Source organism: Tiliqua scincoides, chromosome 3, assembly GCF_035046505.1.
Source record: "Tiliqua scincoides isolate rTilSci1 chromosome 3, rTilSci1.hap2, whole genome shotgun sequence".
Classification (NCBI taxonomy): domain Eukaryota; kingdom Metazoa; phylum Chordata; class Lepidosauria; order Squamata; family Scincidae; genus Tiliqua; species Tiliqua scincoides.
The window spans coordinates 157,382,239-157,402,058 of NC_089823.1; the positions used below are offsets into that span (position 1 = coordinate 157,382,239).

General features: G+C 41.4%; 1 protein-coding gene across 6 annotated transcripts in view; it reads left to right on the forward strand.

Annotated features, from left to right (window-relative positions):
- The window catches only part of PCDH15 (protocadherin related 15), a 455,608-nt gene that overhangs the window by 231,738 nt on the left and 204,050 nt on the right, over positions 1–19,820 (forward strand). For all 6 annotated transcript variants that reach the window (XM_066618750.1, XM_066618749.1, XM_066618751.1 and 3 more), the window contains 3 exons: positions 1,613–1,819; positions 13,172–13,306; positions 13,906–14,055. In XM_066618750.1, coding sequence (XP_066474847.1) covers positions 1,613–1,819; positions 13,172–13,306; positions 13,906–14,055 — 492 coding nt within the window. The remainder of the gene's footprint in view (positions 1–1,612; positions 1,820–13,171; positions 13,307–13,905; positions 14,056–19,820) is intronic.

A 19,820-nucleotide genomic window follows, 5' to 3' on the forward strand; every position in this document is an offset into this window, starting at 1 on the left:
CATTATTTTAACACACACACCCCAAAGTTGCCTCTGAACAACTTATGTCTCCATGTGTGTCTGGCTTGGTCTGTATGTTTTCACTGTGCAAGAGGTGTATGGCAAACAGTTCATAGTTCTCATGTGGTTCTACTTGCGTGTATTGTAGCTCTCGTGTATTTTAAATAAACTTGGTTTATAAATTCCGGCTCCAATGTATTTGTTTATGAAAATTTATGTAAATGTATTCAAATTTGAAATGTAAATTAATTCTTTTTTTCCCCAGCCCCCGACACAGTGTCAGAGAGATGATGTGGCCTTCCTGCCAAAATGTTTGCCCACCCCTGCCTTAACATATCCAGTCTATTAATTGGGCTTTAATTGGAGTGAATTTTGATATTTAGAATTAATGGTTATCTTTTAAAACAAATGAGGATTATTTTTAATATTATGTACTATAATTCAGAATCTGTTGCAGTGATGACGTTGCAGTCCATAATTTCTGTCTATGCTTTGAGGAATGATGCAGAGATTTTTAGTTATGGGATGAAAGTTTAAATGGCAGAATCCTCACATCTCCTTCCAACTCCAGTCGCCTTTGGAGGATTAAAGGTGCCTTGAACCATGGATTTTGTCATCCACTTTTTTGACATCTGGGAAAGGAACCCCCGCGAATAACGAGGCACCTCATTATTCAGCAACAATGCCAGAACTATGTTTCTGGCCCTGTGCTCTGGGCCCCCCTGTTATGCCCATTTGCCCCATGATGGTATATTAGGTGTTACCACATGCACTGGTGTAAAGTTTCAAGGGTCATCTTTGCCCAATCAGGCCCTCCAGTGGGCATGGCTCTTCAGCCAGTGCTCTATCTGGCCATTCTCTGACTCCATCCTTGTTAAGTAGCATCTAAATACACTGTGGGGCATGGTCATGGCAGTGTCTTAAACTTTATGTGAGGGCGTAACACAGCAGTTGATGCGATCTCTCTTTGCTGTGTCACCTTGAGAAATTAGGGAAAAGGGAGCAAACTAGTGAGATCTGGCATTAGGCCATATGGTAGATTTCTTAGGTTTCCTGGATGAAATTTGGAGACTCTGTTAGTTGCCAAATATCTAAAGGACATATTACAACAATGGAAGAAAGAAGAGGGATATACTTGGACACTATGCAGCTAAATCTTGTGAAATCCAAATACTGTGAATATCTATAGTAGCAGTTTTCAACCACTGTGCCGTGGTACACTGGTCCGCAGGTGTGCTGTGGGACTTTGGGGAGGGTCATTTATTAGTAGAATCACTGGGGGATATAGACTCCCACCCCCCACTGGCAGGGAGGTGTGCCTTGTCAATGGTCAAACACATGATGGTGTGCCTTGACAATTTTAGCGCCTTATCAGTGTGTCGTGAGTTTAAAAATGTTGAAAATCACTGCTCTGTAGTCTCAGACTTGCTTCTATGTTTTGGTAACACTAGAGTGTGATGGTAACTAGCATTTATACAAGCAGATGAAAAGTTAAGAAGGAATTATAAGCATGCAACCGAAAGTAGAAAAGGTCAAATGAGTGGGTCAAATGCAGCTGCAGGAACCTGTAACAAATATGTTTTGTGTTGTTGTTGTTTTTTTGCTTTTATAGGCAGAACAAGACAATGGCCATCCACTTCCAGCTTTTGCCAATCTACATATTGAAGTTCTGGATGAGAACAATCAGAAACCTTACTTCACCGAATCAACATACGAGGGCTTCATACTGGAGTCCTCTCCTGTGGGTACAACGATATCAGACAACCAGAACTTAACATCTCCACTGCAAATCATTGCTTTGGACAATGATATCGAGGAGGTTAGCCTTGTTTTTGTTTCATTCAAATACTTGTATGTCCTGTGTGAAATTCTATATTTCTTTGCAATGACTAGATACAGTAGCTCATAAATACATAAAAGAACTGATCACATCATTCATATTCATTGCAAGGTTCTTTATGTTCATGTGTCATGAACAAAAATAAAGGAATAATAATATTTAGGGTTTTACAGATCAGTCCTAAGTAGCTTGTTTCAATCTCCTTTTTTGGTTCTAGGGCCCATTCAAAGAGCAGTGCAATATTTTCTCTAGTAGTCTTGGCAGCTGAAGCGGTTCAAGGCCAAACTAGGTTGGAAACATAGCGCCTCTCATGTAGGCTTGCTCTGATTAGTTCAGGTAGACAAATTCAGGTAGAAATGAAGAACAAAAGTTATGAAAAGCGATTTAATTGTTGCAATTGATATCTAAGAAAGCTTTGGAAATTCATCAGTTCTAGTCCAATGATGCACTTTTGCTGTAAGGGCTCAATCCTAACCCACTTTCCAGCACTGACATAAGGGCAATGCAGCTCCAAGGTAAGGGAACAAACATTCCCTTATTTTGAGGAGGACTCTGTGAGTGCCCCCCAACTGCAGGATGCACCACACATCCCATTGGCACAGCTATGCCAGTGCTGGAAAGTTGGTTAGGATTTGTGCCTATATGTGTTGAAGGCAAAGCTAATGCCAGTGTGTGTTCCACCTCTAAGCAGAGTGACGCAGTGAATGAACTCCATTTCAAGTTTTAAAAAGAACAGCATAGACTAGGGTGACTAGATGCAAAGGAGGACAAGGCTTCTATACTTTAAATACTTATGTAGAAGACATGCACCTTGCCATGCAGGAGTTAGAAAAGCTGCTCTCTTCTCATGTTTTGATCCATAGATTGGTTTCCAGCAACTCTCCACTCTATCTTGCGTCAGCCCTTTCAGGTCAGCATACATCATCTCATTTTATCTTCTTTAATTCGCTTTGTGTAGTTGCATCTAGATCTTCATCTGGCTCTTTTCTCCTTCTGATTTCCCTTAAATTGTGCCTTGAATTTGTCCCTTATCTCTTAAAATGTTCTCTATTATACTTGATCACCTCCTCTTAGCAGTGAAGAACAGAAAAAGTATCACCATTTGAGATTCCCTCTGTCCTCCTTTGCACCTGGTCATCCTAGCATGGACAAATATACCAAATAATCAATTGGGGGAAAGCACATAATAGTTGATAGGTATTATAGAATCATCCTAGCTGACTTTAAGCCTAATGCATTTTTGGAAGAATCAATAAAATAATTATGCTTTATGTTTAGCATTTAAATTTGGAATGTGTGTTAGAAGCAGCTTGTTACCCATCATAACAAGGAAGGAGGTGGGTGTTTATAAAAGGGGAAAAAAGCATAGTGCATGCTGATATTTTGTGACTTGTGAATTCTCAAGTTTACTTAATACACAAACAGTATGACATAAGCTAGTTCAGTGGGAGAGTTAAGCCTGCGGGTTAATCTATCTCACTAAAAAAAAAAAAGGGTCCCTAACAGCATAAACCTATGCTTGTCTACTCAGACCTAAATCTCATTGTCTTCAGGGGAACTTACTCTCAAGAAAATGTGCATAGGTTTGCAGACTAACATTGGCTACATCCTGCCCCCTTTGTATCTGGTTTTGTTTTAAGCATTTATAAGTATTGCTTTGTTTTAAATGTTTATAAGTATTGGATGGAAAAAAGGTTTTAGAAAAAAAATCACCTTCTGTAACGCAGATAGCTGCTTCTCCTCCAGTTGTCTGAATGAGGACATGATGCTATTCAAATATATTCTTAAGCAGCCTCCATGTAATGGTCATATAATGTAAAGTTACCCCAAATCAGAGAGTACGTTGGAATATGCAATTGGGGTGTCTTCCTAGATGTCTTGTCTCCTCTGATTGGTTTTACCCAGGGCCTAAGAGAGGGGGTTAAAGGGGGTAATTTATACCCGGGCCCAGGGTCAGGAAGGGGGCCTAGGAGCCAAAGGAGGGGGCCCAGAAATTTCCTGGGATCTTACATTCTCCAGTCTCACTGCCCACGCAGGATGCTGGGGGTAATACCATGGGCACATGACCATTACTACTGCCGAAAACCATACACACCAGGCCCAGGATTGCATACATTCTTTAACAGTGTCGCATCTGGGAGGAAACCGACCTGCTACAGAAGCTCTTTGCGTTGTGGATTTGCTAACCATGAAGGAGTGTATAGCAGCTCAGTGACACAGCTGCAGGACTGTAGCTACTGCAGAAGTCAGTTTTGGTGTACACAGGACACTTTCCATTCTACTGTGAGCCTAAATACGATACTAATCTCCTGCAATGATTTTCTATATTTGAAAGATTTTAGTGAGAAGTAGGAGTACGTTTGGTTTTCTATATTACTGTATCTACCTGCCAACACCGGGCAGGCAGGTAGACCTGAGCTCTACATTGGGAAGACTGGTAGACCTGGATTCCAGAGACTATTCCGGCTGTAGCCACTTTCCCCCTGCCTGTTTTGCCCCCATTGCCACCCTCCATTCTGTTTCACCCCTTCCTCTTTGGGAAAGGGCCCAAAAGAAACTCTGTACCCCCCCCCCAATAAAATTCCTCTCTGAGGCCCTGGTTTTACCCAAACCTCACCTACCCACCCATTCTGCATCTCAAAGTGAAATTCTACAGTAGGTTTCCAGAGACTGTAAAAATGCAAGAGCAAGAAGAAATATAAATTTAGGAACCTTACTTTGATCTAAGTTTGGTACCTCATAATAATAAGAAGAAGGAGGAGGAGAAGGAGGAGAAGGAGAAGGTATTTATATACCGCCTTTCTGGTCATCGGATTACTTCTCTGACTTTATTCAAGGCGGTTTACATAGGCAGGCGTTTCTAAATCCCTCAAGGGGATTTTTACAATCATGGAAGGTTCTCTCTTTCATGAACCACAAAACATTTCAGATGGATCTTCCTGGTCTGATCTCACTTCTGGCCTCCAGTTGCCTCCCACGCAGGCTGACTAGCAGCTCCTTCATCTCTCACATGTAGGGCAGCCAAGATGCTTCTTCGCTCTCACCAAAGAGCAGATGGAATAACTCAGCTCAGCTTGTCAGCTGCTTCAAGGTCTTGCTGTTCAGGAAGCTGTCGGTGGCCTCAAACTGTTGACCTTCTGATGTTATCTTCATCTAATGGAGGCTCTACCCTCTAGATCAGACCTCCTGCCTACAGTGTGATTCTACTGTTTGGTACCTATGCAGACTGTTACATGCATGTTGGCATCCTTCAGTCTTGGAAGACTATGGTATTGCGCTCTGAATAGTGGTTCTGGGACAGAGTGACCTCTCCAGTGTGCGAAGCCTGGGTAAAGTAGATAGACTGTTACCCATGCAGCAAATCCCCCCACTCCACGTCGCTGAAATGGTCCAATGAAAAGGCAGAGGCCAATACAGTTGGTTCCAGCGGCATCGCAGGAGTTGCCAGAACGTGACTATGTTCAACCATGAACCACCTCAGGGTTGGTCCAATGGGTTGGTCCAACCACCTCAATGTTGGCCCATGACATTTTTCTCCCTAAAGCAGAACACAAAATGGCACCCCTTCCCTCTCTCTTTTTTTGTCTTTTTTTTAATCTCAGTTTCTTCTTTTCTTTCAAATTGGACCTCCTTTCCACTTCTGCAAAGGAGAAAAGCAGTATAGTGCAGTTTTGCCTTCTTTCCTCTAGGATATCCAGGGGGGGGGGGGTTGGTGATGAGCTGCTGTGTTGTCCCATCAGCTGGCTCACAATCTGCTTCACCTTGCCTTTATGGTAGGACCAGCCCTGTGTGTGGAAATGGGAGAGATAATGTACAAATATGTACAAGATACGTATGAGATAAAGTACAAACATGTGCTGAAGTTTGTCTCCTGATTATTCAGGTCTAGAATCTTGATATGGTCTCAAATTCATCATTGCACCTGGAACTTCAAGTTAGAGCTAAGGGCGTAAAATAAAAGATCTGCTTATAAATAGCAGCACCCTTGGAAGAAAGGTCCTCCTTCCTGCTCTTTTCAGACCTAGGGCCCAATCCTATCCAGTTTTCGAGTGCCAATGCAGCTGGCTGATGCAACAAATATTCCCTTACCTAAGAACATAAGAAGAGCCCTGCTGGATCAGACCCAGGGTTCATCTAGTCCAGCTTCCTGTATCTCACAGCAGCCCATCAGATGCCTCAGGGGCACTCAAGACCACAAGATACTTGCATCTTGCTGCCACCTCCCTGCATCTAGCATTCTAGCTCACACACCCGCAGTGAAGACACCAGATTGCAATTGGGTTTAACCTGTGCTACTTTAAACAGTGACCAATTTTTAATGTATGAAACCTACTGAATATAACTTCCCTCCCCCGCCAGTCTGGGGTAGGCGAAAAATCTGTAATCCATGGCCAATTCGGATGACAGAAAAAGTTTCCACCCAGGCGTCATAATGAGCGACCAGCTAATCTCAGACTGTACATACCCATCATGGCTTGTAACCTGTAATGGAGTTTTCCTCCAAAAATCTGTCCAATCCCATTTTAAAGGCATCTAGGCTGGATGCCATCACCACATCCTGTGGCAAGGAGTTCCACAGACCTTGAGGAGTCCTCTGTGACTGTCCTTCCACTTCAGGATCATCAGCCCTAGATCAGCGCTAAAAGGTTGAATGGCATTGGGGCCCTAGTTTTTTAAAATGTCAGTGGCTAGTGAGCACCTGGAGTTTTGCACAAGCTGATCTGGAAGGAATGTTGGAGCATGGAATTTGTACTGGCATTAAGTAGATGAACCAGAGTTGAGTTGCTTTAGCTTGTTATATATAAGCTTGTTGTATAGCTTGTTATATTTTATGATTTGAAAAAAACACTGTGTTTTATTGCCATGAACTTAAATATTGTATAAATCAAGCTATATAAATGTCCATATGTCAAGGACAGGTATCTCTATGAACAGACTTACATGGCAGCAAACTGGAAAGGAAGGAAAAGAGAAAATCAAATTATCTTGAGTAATTATGTCAGTGTATTTTCAGGCAAGTTTATTAAAGTCAACTTTGTTAGTTCATATCAGTGTTATCTCATTCCCATATTAGCAAAAATATTTAATTCAAAAATTAAAACAGGGTGCATTTCATTTAAGCAAAAACAAAAATAAAGATTCATTGCTAACTTAGCTCCCTGTATGCAAGCCACTGAGGGTGCAAAAATCTGATTTGTGCATGTGAGATCACAAGCATTTGAATAGCTGATAAAATTAATGAATAGAGAGATAAAAAGTGAATGTTGATAATGGCAGAGTTCACAAGCTCAGACATGGAATTAGAATAGTACATGAAGTATTTTGTCTTCTGCATTACCTTGAAATTCAGACTATTTATACACGGATTTTTTATACACGAGTTTGACTCAACACGAATGGCCCCTGCAAATGAGAAAGAATGTGCTGATCCCTGGAGAAGGGGAAAACGCATTCCTTTAACATCAGTTTTAGAAACTGAAGAGTCCTTTAACAATAGCCTCCTTAAGGAGAGAGAGAGAGGGCAGCGGGCTGACAATCCATCAGTCCTTCTCTCCATAGTAGACTCCTCCCTTCCCCCTGGAAAAACGGTGATCCCTTTGCATTGGTGAAAGGAGAGGCTGAGTTTAAGCTCTTAGCTCTTTGTAAGCGCTTACAGGAGGACCATTTGATGAATTGTCTTGTTAATTACTCTTATCTTACATAGCAAAGGTCAGCAAGGCTGTTTTTAAATCAACAGAGCAAAGAAACATTGTTTTTTAAATTGATTTGCTATAGTGCGTTTTTTGCCATCCTGTGAGTGCTTGGAACCCATGTGAATAATTAGTCTCAACCTGTACTGAAAATCTCTCAACCTGTATGGAAAATCGATGCTAAAGCAATTCCACAAAAGACTTCCTGATTTCTCTCTGCTTGACTGAAGCATATTTTGTTCCCATCCATTAAGCTTACCAAAGTTCAGTTAACATACGTAAATTTACATTTTCAGTATGGAGCACAAACTTTTGCCAAGCTTGAGTTTTCAGGTACAGTGGAGTGTCCCTTAATGATGGGAATGCGTTCTCTGATCCCCATCATTAAGTGAAACCATTGTTAAGCGACCTCACCTGTTTGAAGCCTCCATAGCTGAGGGAAGCACAGCTCCCATCACCTCCAGAGGCTTTTCTGAGATCCGCAAAGGCCATGCACATCTGCCCACGGCCTCTGCAGGGTTCTGAATAGTTGTTTCGGCCAAAAAAAAATGCAACTTCCAATTTCTAGAGGGAAACAGGGAGTGACATTTTTATGCCTTATAAGATATTCTGAGACCCAGGAAAACCCTCCCCCCTTCCTCCCCCCGGCTTCTCTTGGCCTCAGGATGCCTTCTGGAAACCTGAAGTTGTGTGTGTTCGTGTGTGTGTGTGGTTTTTTTTTGCCTAAACAGCCATTCTGAGCACCGCAGAGGCCCTGGATGGACACATGTGACCTCTGTGGGACTCAGAAAAGCCTCTGGAGGTAAGGGGAGCGCAGTTCCCCTTACTTTGGAGCAGGGGTGCCCAAACCCCGGCCCTGGGACCACTTGTGGCCCTCGAGGACTCCCAATCCAGCCCTCCTTGAGCTATTGCAAGACCTTCATTCATTCATTTAAGTTCCATCTCTGCTAACTGGGTAAGAGGCACTCTTTCAAGTGGGTGCTCCTCTTTTTAGCAGGGGGAGAGTAACTGGCCCACCTCACCCCAGCAATGTCTTTTTCTAGTGACTGTCTGCTGGTGTTCTCTTGCATCTTTTCAGATTGTGAGCCCTTTTGGGACAGGGAACCACTAGTCATTTGATTTTTCTCTGTAAACCACTTTGTGAACTTTTAATTGAAAAGCGGTATATAAATACTGTTAATAATAATAATAATAATAATAATAATAATAATAATAATAATAATAATAATAATAATAATATATTCATTTATGTAAATTTATTCAAATTTTAAATGTAAATTAATTCTTTTCTTTCCTGGCCCCCGGCACAGTGTCAGAGAAATGATGTGGCCCTCCTGCCAAAAAGTTTGGACAGCCCTGCTCTGGAGTATTGGGTTGGGGAAGCATGGGATCAATGACAGGCTATCATATATATGGTCCATCGTTGATCAGAATATCGTTAAGCCACGTTCACCTGTATTCATAAAAATTATTTTGACCTTGGCCTTTGATCTTAACTTGGAGGCAGATATGAACACTAAATCCAGGGTTGTCCAACTTCTGGCAGTTCCACGGGGTGGCACATGACCCAGGCCTGACCCCCGACTGAGCAGATGTGGAAGTAATTTGCGGTGACATGATGATGTCACCAATTACTTCCTGGTTTTGAGCCATTGAAGTCAGTCGGCAGGCTCAGTGGGACTAGGTGATGGTAGGTGCAATGGTAGGTGCAATTGACCTTTTCTATCTCTCTGCCACACCGTTGTGGCTTCTCCTCCAAAAGAGAAACTGGAACAGCATGACAGGGAGACCAAGAAGCTGCTGAAGTGGGAGGAGGCAGTGGGGGGCTGTAGCAGGGCTTTTTGGGGGTGCCAAAATAGGCTTTTCAGGCTGCATGTGGGCCGCGTATTGGATCACACGGATTAGACAATCTGGATGACACTTCATGCATCTAACCATCTACAGGGGCTCATGTTATCACATATAGATTTAATTACTTGGACCAGATATTTTTAGAACTTCCAGTAGATGCTGGTTATCTATCTACCTACCTACCTACCTACCTACCTACCTACCTACCTACCTACCTACCTACCTACTATATTTCTGTACCACCTTTCTCCCTTAAGGGACCCAAGGCTTACAACATAACTTGAAATACAAATCACAAATAAATCACAATTAAAACAAATTAAAACCATTACAATTAAAAACATCCTAAAAACAACAATCAGACATTGATACAGTAAAAAGAGCATCAGCAGCAATTTTATAAAATCCCAGGCTGTAAAAATCAGGTGTTAAAAAGCTGTTAAAAAGGCCATAAACTCCAATACCAGATTTCCAGTGAAGACCACCTTCAGATATTTCATCCTCATCAAGTGAAAAGTGATCTGAACTGGTAGACATTACTCCAGAACGTGTCCTAAGGGACTTTCTGGTAAGACCCCCTATCCAGACACATTTCTACAGACATGAGACTCTCTAATTGAGGCTGTTACTAGAAATACTGCTGCAGATGGTAGTATACGTGTTTGTTTCTGTTCAAGTTTATATTCCTTTCAAAAATAGCTTCAGAAGATTAGACAGAGAATTCCTCTGACAGGTTGACAGATCATTTGCTTTTATGTGACTTCCTTCAATAAATGTTTGTGTATGGATTTCCAGACATTGTATAGGTTTAAATGTATTTTGCTACAGACTTATTTTGTTTTGTATTTTGTTTTTGTTTGCTTTTGCTTTTTAGATCCCAGCAGGTGCCACTCCTGTAGGTATTTTTAGGTGTTCATCTTGGTATATTACCTTCTTCTGCTTGAGTTCACTTTTTCTGCATCTTTCTTCCTATGCCAAAAAGGCTTAAAGAACATTAAAAAAAAATCAGAGTAATTTTTTCCCCCAAATCTGTAACTGAATTTCAAACACAAAATCACAGTCCACCAACTTATATTATGGTATTAAAAAGCAGTACACCAAACCATATTTTTAACCATTGTTCATTTCAAAAATTAATGTATATATATTTTTTTCATTTCATTGTTCATTCCTATCTCTTGAGAGTAGCTCATTTAAATTGGTTCTAGAATTTTGTGGGCTGTTTTCATAATTAAAGTGGGGCTTATACCTTCAATAATTCTCTACTCATTTCCTTATGTAATAAGTACAAAAATTGCTAAATTTAGGCTGCAATCCTAACCACACTTTCCTGAGAGTAAGCCCCATTGAACAAAATAGGACTTACTTCTGAGTAGACCTGGTTAGGATTGTGCCCTTAATCTTTCTGTTTCTTTTCTTTTTTAAGCGACCTGGATGTGATACAGAAAGGAAGCATGGGTGACTAATTTGTCCTGTCTATGCTTAAGTAGCACACCTGAAGCCAGATAAGCGTAGCTGGGCTTTGGATGAGACAGAGCAATGCAAATCACTCCTGGTTTCTTTTTACATTACTCTATGTCCAAAACCACACTGTCTGTCTTAGACAATCTTAGAGGGCAATCCTCTACATGTTTACTCATAAGTAAGTTTCATTTGTTTCAGTGAGATTTACTCTTGGGTAAGTGTGTATAGGATTGGAGCCTTAGGCTATTTTCCCACATTGGTCACTCACTTTTTGGTGTGCATATGGCAGTCTTGTTGACACAGGGTTGAATATGGAAATCAGTAGGGGGGGAAAAACCTGTTTTAAGTATCATGTGTGAAAACCAGCCTAAGGTGCTTTAAATTTCAAACTGGACACGCACACTAAAAGACATGCACATTTATGGTGAACACATGAACCCCCCTAGATGAATTGTGGCTAGTTCTCCTAATGATGGGGTCGTGGTGGTTCATCTGAACTGCTCCTTTACACACAGCAATGAATGTAACTTTCAAGTAGGCTTATCAGCACAAGTAAAGCTGCAGTTTTGACAAATTGCCCTCCCTCCCCCCCACCAAAAAAAACCTCACAATTAAGGAAATTGGCCTGAATTCACCTGGATGTGAGAGGAGAGGCCAGGATGTGTGTGTGCCATGAGCATGTGAATCTTTTAGCACATGGGGGCCATAGTGGACATTAAAGTACTGTCTGAATTGGCCCTAAATCTTGTACCTGGTTCACTGCTTTTTGTTCTCATCTGTTGCAGTGATGCTGTTATGTCTGTTGGAGCATGTGTAACTACAATCACTGTCTTTTAGGCTGCAATCTTATACTCACCTGGGAGTAAGTGCCATTGAAATAAATGGGACTTACTTCTGAGTAGATATGCATAGGATTGCACTGTTAAAGTATCTCTAAGTAAGATTTTAATTGGTTAGATGAGAAGGAAATTATATTAGTTGAACTAATCTTTACAAAATGTTTAATAGAAATATAGCAAATATTGCTTAGTATACTATACATGTTAGTATATCGTATCACCATTTTGGGAAAGGGGGAGTGTCCTGATGTTGTGTCTCTTTGGTTTGAAAACTGGTTGTGTGAAATCAGTCCTGTATTGCTCTGTGCAGCTGACTTGCTGTCCAGCTGCTTGACATCTTTCAATTGTCACAATATGATGCAGTTGCACTGCATAGGATTTGACTGATCTTGTGTTGCTGCTGAGGTTTTATTCCTTCAGAAATATAACATTTTTATTCATCCCAAACGTATAACATCCTATGCTGAGAAAGAAAGCTTGGGACATCTTGTTCCTTAAGGGAAAACCCATCCTCTCTCTCGCAGTGAGGGACCTGATGATGTGGGGAAAAAATTATTTTGGGATCTTTGGTCATGGTGTGGAAAGGTATATTTGTTATATCAGAGTGAAATGACGGTCATCTCAGTGATGCTAAACTTTTCTGTAGGTAATGCTCCTATATGGGAAACAGTCTCTGTGTTCACATGCAGAGATTCATCATATGAAAACTTTGCCTCTCCAAAGTTTCTAATATTATTTTATTTTTATTTTGTAAATCCAAGTAATTCTCCACCTCTGTGTGATGTATGCTTGCTTTTCCCCCATCTAAAAAATAAAAGCACCTTTGTCTCTTTGTGAATGACTTTGTTGTACCAAAGGAGATTCCCTCACTCCTTGGTTTTCTAGAGCACAACAGCCTCACACCAACTGCCAGCCCCTCAGAGCTATTGTGCTGTCCCACTGCATTAACCATGTTGGCAGCTTTCTCAAGGACGTCAAAGGAAGCAGATGCTTTGAATCATAAATTACTGTATTATCTGTCCATTGTTGTGTTAAAATCACCTTTGTAAGAACTGTCTTTTGTTGCAAGTATGTTATCAGCTAATGGTCTCATTCTTTTGCTGTGGTCTGTGGCGTTTTGTTTTGCAGATGGCTGAAGTCTCTCCCCCTCCTCCACTACTTTTTCAAGTTTGTTGCTGAAATAATTACTCAGAATACCAGTTGCCAAAAGCGAGTTATGATCAGTGCTTGAATTATTTTGGAGAAAGAATGGAGTCTGTTCTATAGTACTGTTGCTTAGGAAGGATAATGATGAGTCGAGTGTAGGGTTTGTCTCCCCAGAACCTCCCTCCATTTCATGCAGAAGCTGTAATTGTAGCCCTTGGGGAATGTTCTCCTCATCTCATTGTCAGTCCAGATACTTAGTACTATCATTAAAACAGCTTCTGTGTATATCCTTACGATACCTTTGAGAATGTAATAACCACTCTCTTTGTTTCTCTTTGAAGACAAAGGACCCGCTGCTCCATCTTTTTCTAAATGACTACAATACGTTTTTCACTGTGACTCAGACTGGTATAACACGCTACCTCACCTTACTTCAACCTGTGGACAGGGAGCTCCAACAGTTGTACACCTTTTCAGTAAGTGACAGTTTTTAGTGCAACAATGGACGTTCTTTCACAGGGCCAGCCCAAGACTTCCCACCCTATGTCATGCACCAATCTCTGCTTTGGCCTCTCCACTGGTGGAGTTGTGCTGACATCTGAGTGATGTCTGAGCTATGATGGTACAGCATTTTTTCCCCGTAATGTGCATGCATATCTAGTGGGCTTCTACATTGGTGGGGCTTTCATTGCACCAATGTAATGGGGCATTTGGTGGGCCACTATGAGATACAGGAAGCTGGACTAGATGGGCCTATCGCCTGATCCAGCGGGGCTGTATTTAATGTATGAAGGGGGATACACTGGCAAATCTCAAAGACAGGATTGGACTGTTAATTATGGATGCAATTTGTATACAAAATATGTGGAGAGAGAGGGCGATTGCTTTGTAACATTTCTAACTATGGAAGTTCTTACATGATTGATCTACTAAACCTAAATTATGTATATGAAGGTTGTGTAAACCAAAATAGAGAAGTGACAGTAAGCATCAAGCTGAGTTTTATTTGAGTTAGTATGTTCGCTTAATTGTATTTTTCTCAAAGATTTTCTCCCATTCTCTGTTTATTTTGAAGATGGCAGCTTCTGATGGTGTGCAAGAAAGCCTGCCAGTCACAGTCAATATTATTGTGATTGATGCAAATGATAACTCCCCAACCTTCTCCAATGTGTCATATAATGTCAAGATTTACACAGACATGAGGCCTGGAGAAAGTGTTATCAAGGTAATTGAATGGCTGCTTACATTTGTTTTTTTTCCCCTAATGTGTTCTCATATGAAATCTATAACAGGGTTTTCTAAAATAAAAAAGTCCAGGTGATATGAAAAATGACTTGAGGATTCCATTCTCTCCCATGCTGTAGGTTCCTTACCTTCCAAGAAGCAGGAAGGTTGATAAGCATATAATGAATATATTGAATTGAATGGTTTGTTATATATATTGGTTGAATATATAATCATTATATATTGGTTTGATATAATGGTCAGCTAATATGCTCGCCAGCTGAGTAGATATTTTCTTGATCTTTTCCAAACAACCTTTGCTTGTACCATATACCACATGTCAAGCCCCTTGAGAAAGTCTTGCAATATCACTTTGCAGTCCGAACATCAGGCTGTGGGTACCTCCACCATCCCAGTAACATCTGATTGTCCACTTTTGGAGACGATGTGCTTGAATAGGTGGGTTTTAGGTCTATGTAGCAAAGCAACTCTTATGGCACTGATGTTGATTAAGCCATCACTTCTGTTAGGGAAAGGGGACTGTCAAGAGAAGGCAGGCTTACCAAGGGGAGTAGTACCTAATGCATGCATACTTGCTTTCTCGAAAGTAGGGGTGAGGGTGGGGAAAAGAATTTTATCACAACATCCTTTCCAGCTTCCTTCTCGCTTCTGATTCTTATTACTCACTGTTGCCATCGCCAGTGGAAGATGGCATTCATTTTTCCATTGTGGTGATTAAGACTGTTTTAAAACTTGTCCCAGTCCCCATACATGTATGCTACAGTCATAACTGGATTTGCTATCGGAATCTGTGGTGTGAAGATGTCGTTTGTGACAACTTTATGTCCTATTTCAAAAACTGTTCTAATTTATACAATTCAGTTTGATACAATTTGTGCTTTGTACAATTATGAGATCCAGTCAGATTTGTGACTTGTGGTCATGTTAATCAGTGTAGCTGTAGTTTTTGTGGAGCCTCCCTGCAAGTGCTGCCCAGACGTAAGCCCAGTGTCTGTCCTGTGTGTGTTACTGATGTGCTCACACAGGGGGGCAATCTTGTTACAAAGAAGGGAAGAGGATCGACAAGGGCTGACCTCATCTCTTTATCTCTTGAATAGTCCAGTTCTGCCTTCTGGTATTGCTTTGGTTGGAAGGGAAAAGTCAAGTGAGGAACTAGACAGTGGATTCTACTGCAAGTGTGATTTAAAAAACTGAATCTCAAATGCAAATAGGGCAATTAAGCCCCTTCAGTTGTTACATGCTAATGCCTCTTTTGCTGTCTCCTAGCAAAATGGGTGCTTATATTTCTTGTGTTTTTCCTCTCACTGGTGTTATTTTTATAATTCTCACTGCTTGGGAGGGGACATATTGGCACACAGCATATTAGACCAATCCAGGCAAGGAGTCAAGATTGCCATGACTCCCTATAGCATGGATGGGTGATAACATTTTTTTTTTCCTGGTGTATAAAGTGTGAAGTGGTCCTAACATTTCAGGACAGCGCTTTTACCAGACATGAGAAGATGCTGCTTCTGAGCATTTCCATGGGAAATAAGCTGTAGGCCATGTCAAGATTTCGTTTTTAAGGGTACATGGCATTTTAAACGCACACTAAATTGTGAATGCGACAGAGACATGTTTGCAAACATACGTGCCAAGTGCAGAGGTATACAGCACTTGTCAGAAATCCAGGATTGTCTGTGGCATTCTGTTAAACATGAAAATCCAAGTTTGTGGCTGCATGTCTGAAGCAGCCCTACGGGGTTGGTGGCTCAAACAGGAAAAAGACATTGAAGCAACAAGAAACCTTAGTTACTAGTTTTATGATTTCCAGTTTGGATACTTTCCAGAAGAATAGTTGGGGGAAAACCCAGGCGGAAAAATGGTACATGCACTACTAGCAATGTCTGTTCACTGGATTTTTTTGCAAAAATAAGAAAAAAATTCAGGTGGCATTTAAGGTGATGGTCATGACCTTTAAAGCCTATATTTGGGGTCAAGGTACCTGGAGAACAGCCTTTCTCCATATGAGTCTACTCAGGCCCTAAGGTCTTTGGAGGAGGTGCTCTTGTGTGTCCCACTGCCATCTGAGCTGCAACTAGTGAGGCCACATGTTGGTCCCCTCCTTGTGGAATTCTCTCCTGTGGAAGGTTCAGTCTGCTCCCTTTCTTCCAGTTTTTCAGAGAAGGCTGAAGTTGCATTTATTCCAGCAGGATGTCTCAGATTATTTTTGCTTGTCTTTGTATTTTTAATTCTCTCCTCTTTTTTCTACTCTGATGATTCTGTGTTAGTACACTTTTGTTTTATACCCAGGATAATGCCCCATAACCCCCTTTCCTTTCTGGCTTTTCCCTTCTTTTCTCCCTGAATGCTACCAAACTGCTGAAGCCAACATTGGCTGGTCAGCCAAGCTTCTTGGGCCACTTCCTTCTATAGGCACCCTACTTCCTTCCTACACCCTACTTCCTTCCTCCTCAGAAGAATGACAACTCAGACCCACCAGATCCCCACAAAGAAAGCTCCTGTCTTTGTCATGTGCAAAGTCAAAATGATTGCAAGCTTCATAATTGCCTCTATCTTTTTTCTCTGGTTGTGACTGCTGTGGTGTATGTGTATGTGCTTGTTATCGATGCAGGTGCTGGATTATCGGCTTGCTCTGAATGGGGTTGCACTCCCTCTGAAGGAGCAGGTTCGCAGCTTGGGGGTCCTCCTGGACTCGCAGCTGCTCCTGGATTCCCAGGTGGCAGCTGTGGCTAGGGGGGCCTTCGCTCAGCTTCAGCTGGTGCGCCAGCTGCGGCCGTACTTGGATCGTGCAGACCTGGCCAAGGTGATCCATGCCACGGTGACATCAAGGTTAGATTATTGTAACGCGCTTTATGTGGGGCTGCCCCTGAAGACGGGTTGGAAACTGCAATTAGTGCAGAATGCGGTGGCCAGTGTGGTCACTGGAGCTAGGCGGTTTGACTCTGTCAATCCGCTTCTCCGGGGGCTACATTGGCTGCCCATTCGTTTCCAGTCCCAATTCAAGGTGCTGGTTTTGACCTTTAAAGCCCTATACTGCTCTGGGCCAGGATATCTTAGAGACTGCCTACTCCCGTACAATCTGGCTCGCCCTCTCAGGCCATCAGAGAAGGCCTTTCTAAAAGTGCCGCCACCCAAGGAAGTCCGGGGGGCAGCTGCAAGAAATAGGGCCTTCTCGGTAGTGGCACCAACATTATGGAACTCCCTTCCCCTTGACTTGAGAATGGCTCCCTCTCTTGAGAGTTTCCGGCGAGGCCTGAAGACACTGCTGTTTACACAAGCCTTCTGATTCTTTGGCCTTTTAACATTTTTTTACACATTTTGTAGTTTTTACAGGCCTGATTCCTCTGTAACTTGCTCTTTTGTACTCTTTTTACTCTGTCTTTTAATCTGACTACTGTTTTTTAAGGTCGCTGTTAATGTGTTTTTAATATTTTTATCTGCTACTTGTCTTAATTTATGTTTTTAAATGTGTTTTTTATATCTTGTGAGCTGCCCTGGTTCCCTTTAGGGAGAAGGGCGGGATATAAATAAAGTTTATTATTATTATTATTATTATTATTATTATTATTAGTTTTCTCCTGTGTGTGTGTGTTACTTGTATTTTGGAAAGCATTGCCAGTAATACCACAGAGGTCCAGCAAAGGCGCGGGGGTAAACCAATTTCTGGAGGGTCATTTCACCCTGTCACCTCCTTCTGGTGCCACCAATCACAGCAATTTAAAGGGAAGCTCTGAATTGTCAGATGAGATCAGTGGTAGCATCCCTTTCTCTGTTTATATGCAGGCCATCTGTGGTCTGAAGCTTTAGACTCTGGAAAAGCTCTTCCTAAGAACACATGTGCCTATATCTGAGGGGAAAAAATAGTTCATAAAGTGCTCTACATGTCAGTTATTCCTGTAATCTGAACGTTAGGCAGAAATCCTGGCACTCTTTAATTTTAATCATGACATACACTCTTGCCTTTTGAGAGTCAGATACTGTTCCAAAGTCTGGCATTTCTCTGACAGTTTAGGCATCATTATTCAAAGTATCTTCTAGAAACATCTCTAGAAGCGTCAGGCTTGACAATTACTAATATGGTAATAATTTATAATGTATTCTTATCATGTTCCGTACAGTGGAAAGTGGTAAAAATGTTGTTAAAATGGAAAACAGAAAGGGACGGCATGTAAAGATCCCACTCTCATTTTTCAGCATGTGATTCAGTAAGACTCATTTTCAACAAGCCAAGGAAAATCTGTAGTGAGAAGACAAATTCTTCTTGCTCCTGCTTCTGACACTTTTTGTAGCCTTCTTAGCAAAAAAAGAAAATTAGGATGGAACACATTTTAGGGTCTTAGGTTCTTATATATATCATTTAAGACACATTAGGATTTACTTTACTATTTTGCATTGTGAGACTTTACCTTGAGTTGGAAGCTTTGCATGAAGCATCAGAGCTATACTCCAATTCAGCTTTGCAATTGTAGATCTCTAATACATCTTGTCATCACTGCTTACCAGAGTGCATATTCATGTGAACTCAGAGTGGTAATTTTGCTGCTTTGTAATTGGACATCTAAATTATTTAAAGCTTCTTTGATGATGGCATCTCGGCTTCTGCTTTAAGTGAATTCCATTTTTTCCCCCCACTTACAGTCAAGTAGAGAGCTATACTTTTGGTTATCTTCTTATTGTTGCATGGATGGACACTTTTTTTTAAATAAATAAGAATTTGATTCCAAGGGAGCCAAACCAAAAAGTTCCACAGATATTTCTGATGGGAACTAGATTGACTAATGGGCAACTCTAGAGCCAAGGCCTGAATTAACTTACAGCCAATTTGTCTAATACCATACTATTCACACACCAGGCAGGATCCCTAAGGACCCAGTCCTATCCAACTATCCTGCACCAATGCAGCTGTGACACAGTCCTGAGGTAAGGGAACATTTGTTCCCTTACAAATGTAAGGGAGGCCTCCTTGAGGAGGCCTCCTTGACTGATTCCCCACCGCAGGATGCAGCTCATGCCCCATTGGCACGGCTGCATCAGTGCTGGAAAGTTGGATAAGATTGGGCCCTAAGTTCAGCCAGTACTCCGTTCAGTTCCTTTGTGCCTTAATATTAGGTTGAACTTGAAATGAAAAACTTGAAACTTTTTAGAGCCAGCTTCATGTTAGCTGCTCAATTTCTTGTTCGTGTTTCTCAAATGTTTCAAGTTTCTGAGCATGTTTCATGCTCAGGTTTCTCAGATATCACCTCCAAGCCTCCCAAACGTTATTGCCTATTAACAACCTAATATTTCTGAATCCAGTTTCATGTGAGCAGGATTCAGAAATATGAGGTTGTGAATAGCCAAAAATGTTTGGGAGGCTTGGAGGTGACATATGAGAAACCATCCATAGCCAACAGTGTTCACCTTTGTCTTCTTTTGTTGTTTGTTTTCTGTTCCACCATGCTTTTTGATCAAGTTGCTCTCTTAAGGTTGGTGTGTTTTTAATCTTTTCAAGTTGTACCTAGGAAAAGCTGAAACTGGCTTCTGTGACCAGCAGTACTCTGAGAGAGATGTCTGTATATGGGTGTCTTCACCTGTGTCCACTGGATAATGAATAACACACAAGCACACTATGCTCAGAGCAATTTTTACAGGGTTTTTCTGACACTGAATGGTTTTTATTATCAGAGAGAGAGAGAGAGAGAGAGAGAGAGAGAGAGAGAGAGAGAGAGAGAGAGAGAGAGCAGTGTAGCTACAGGATGGCCC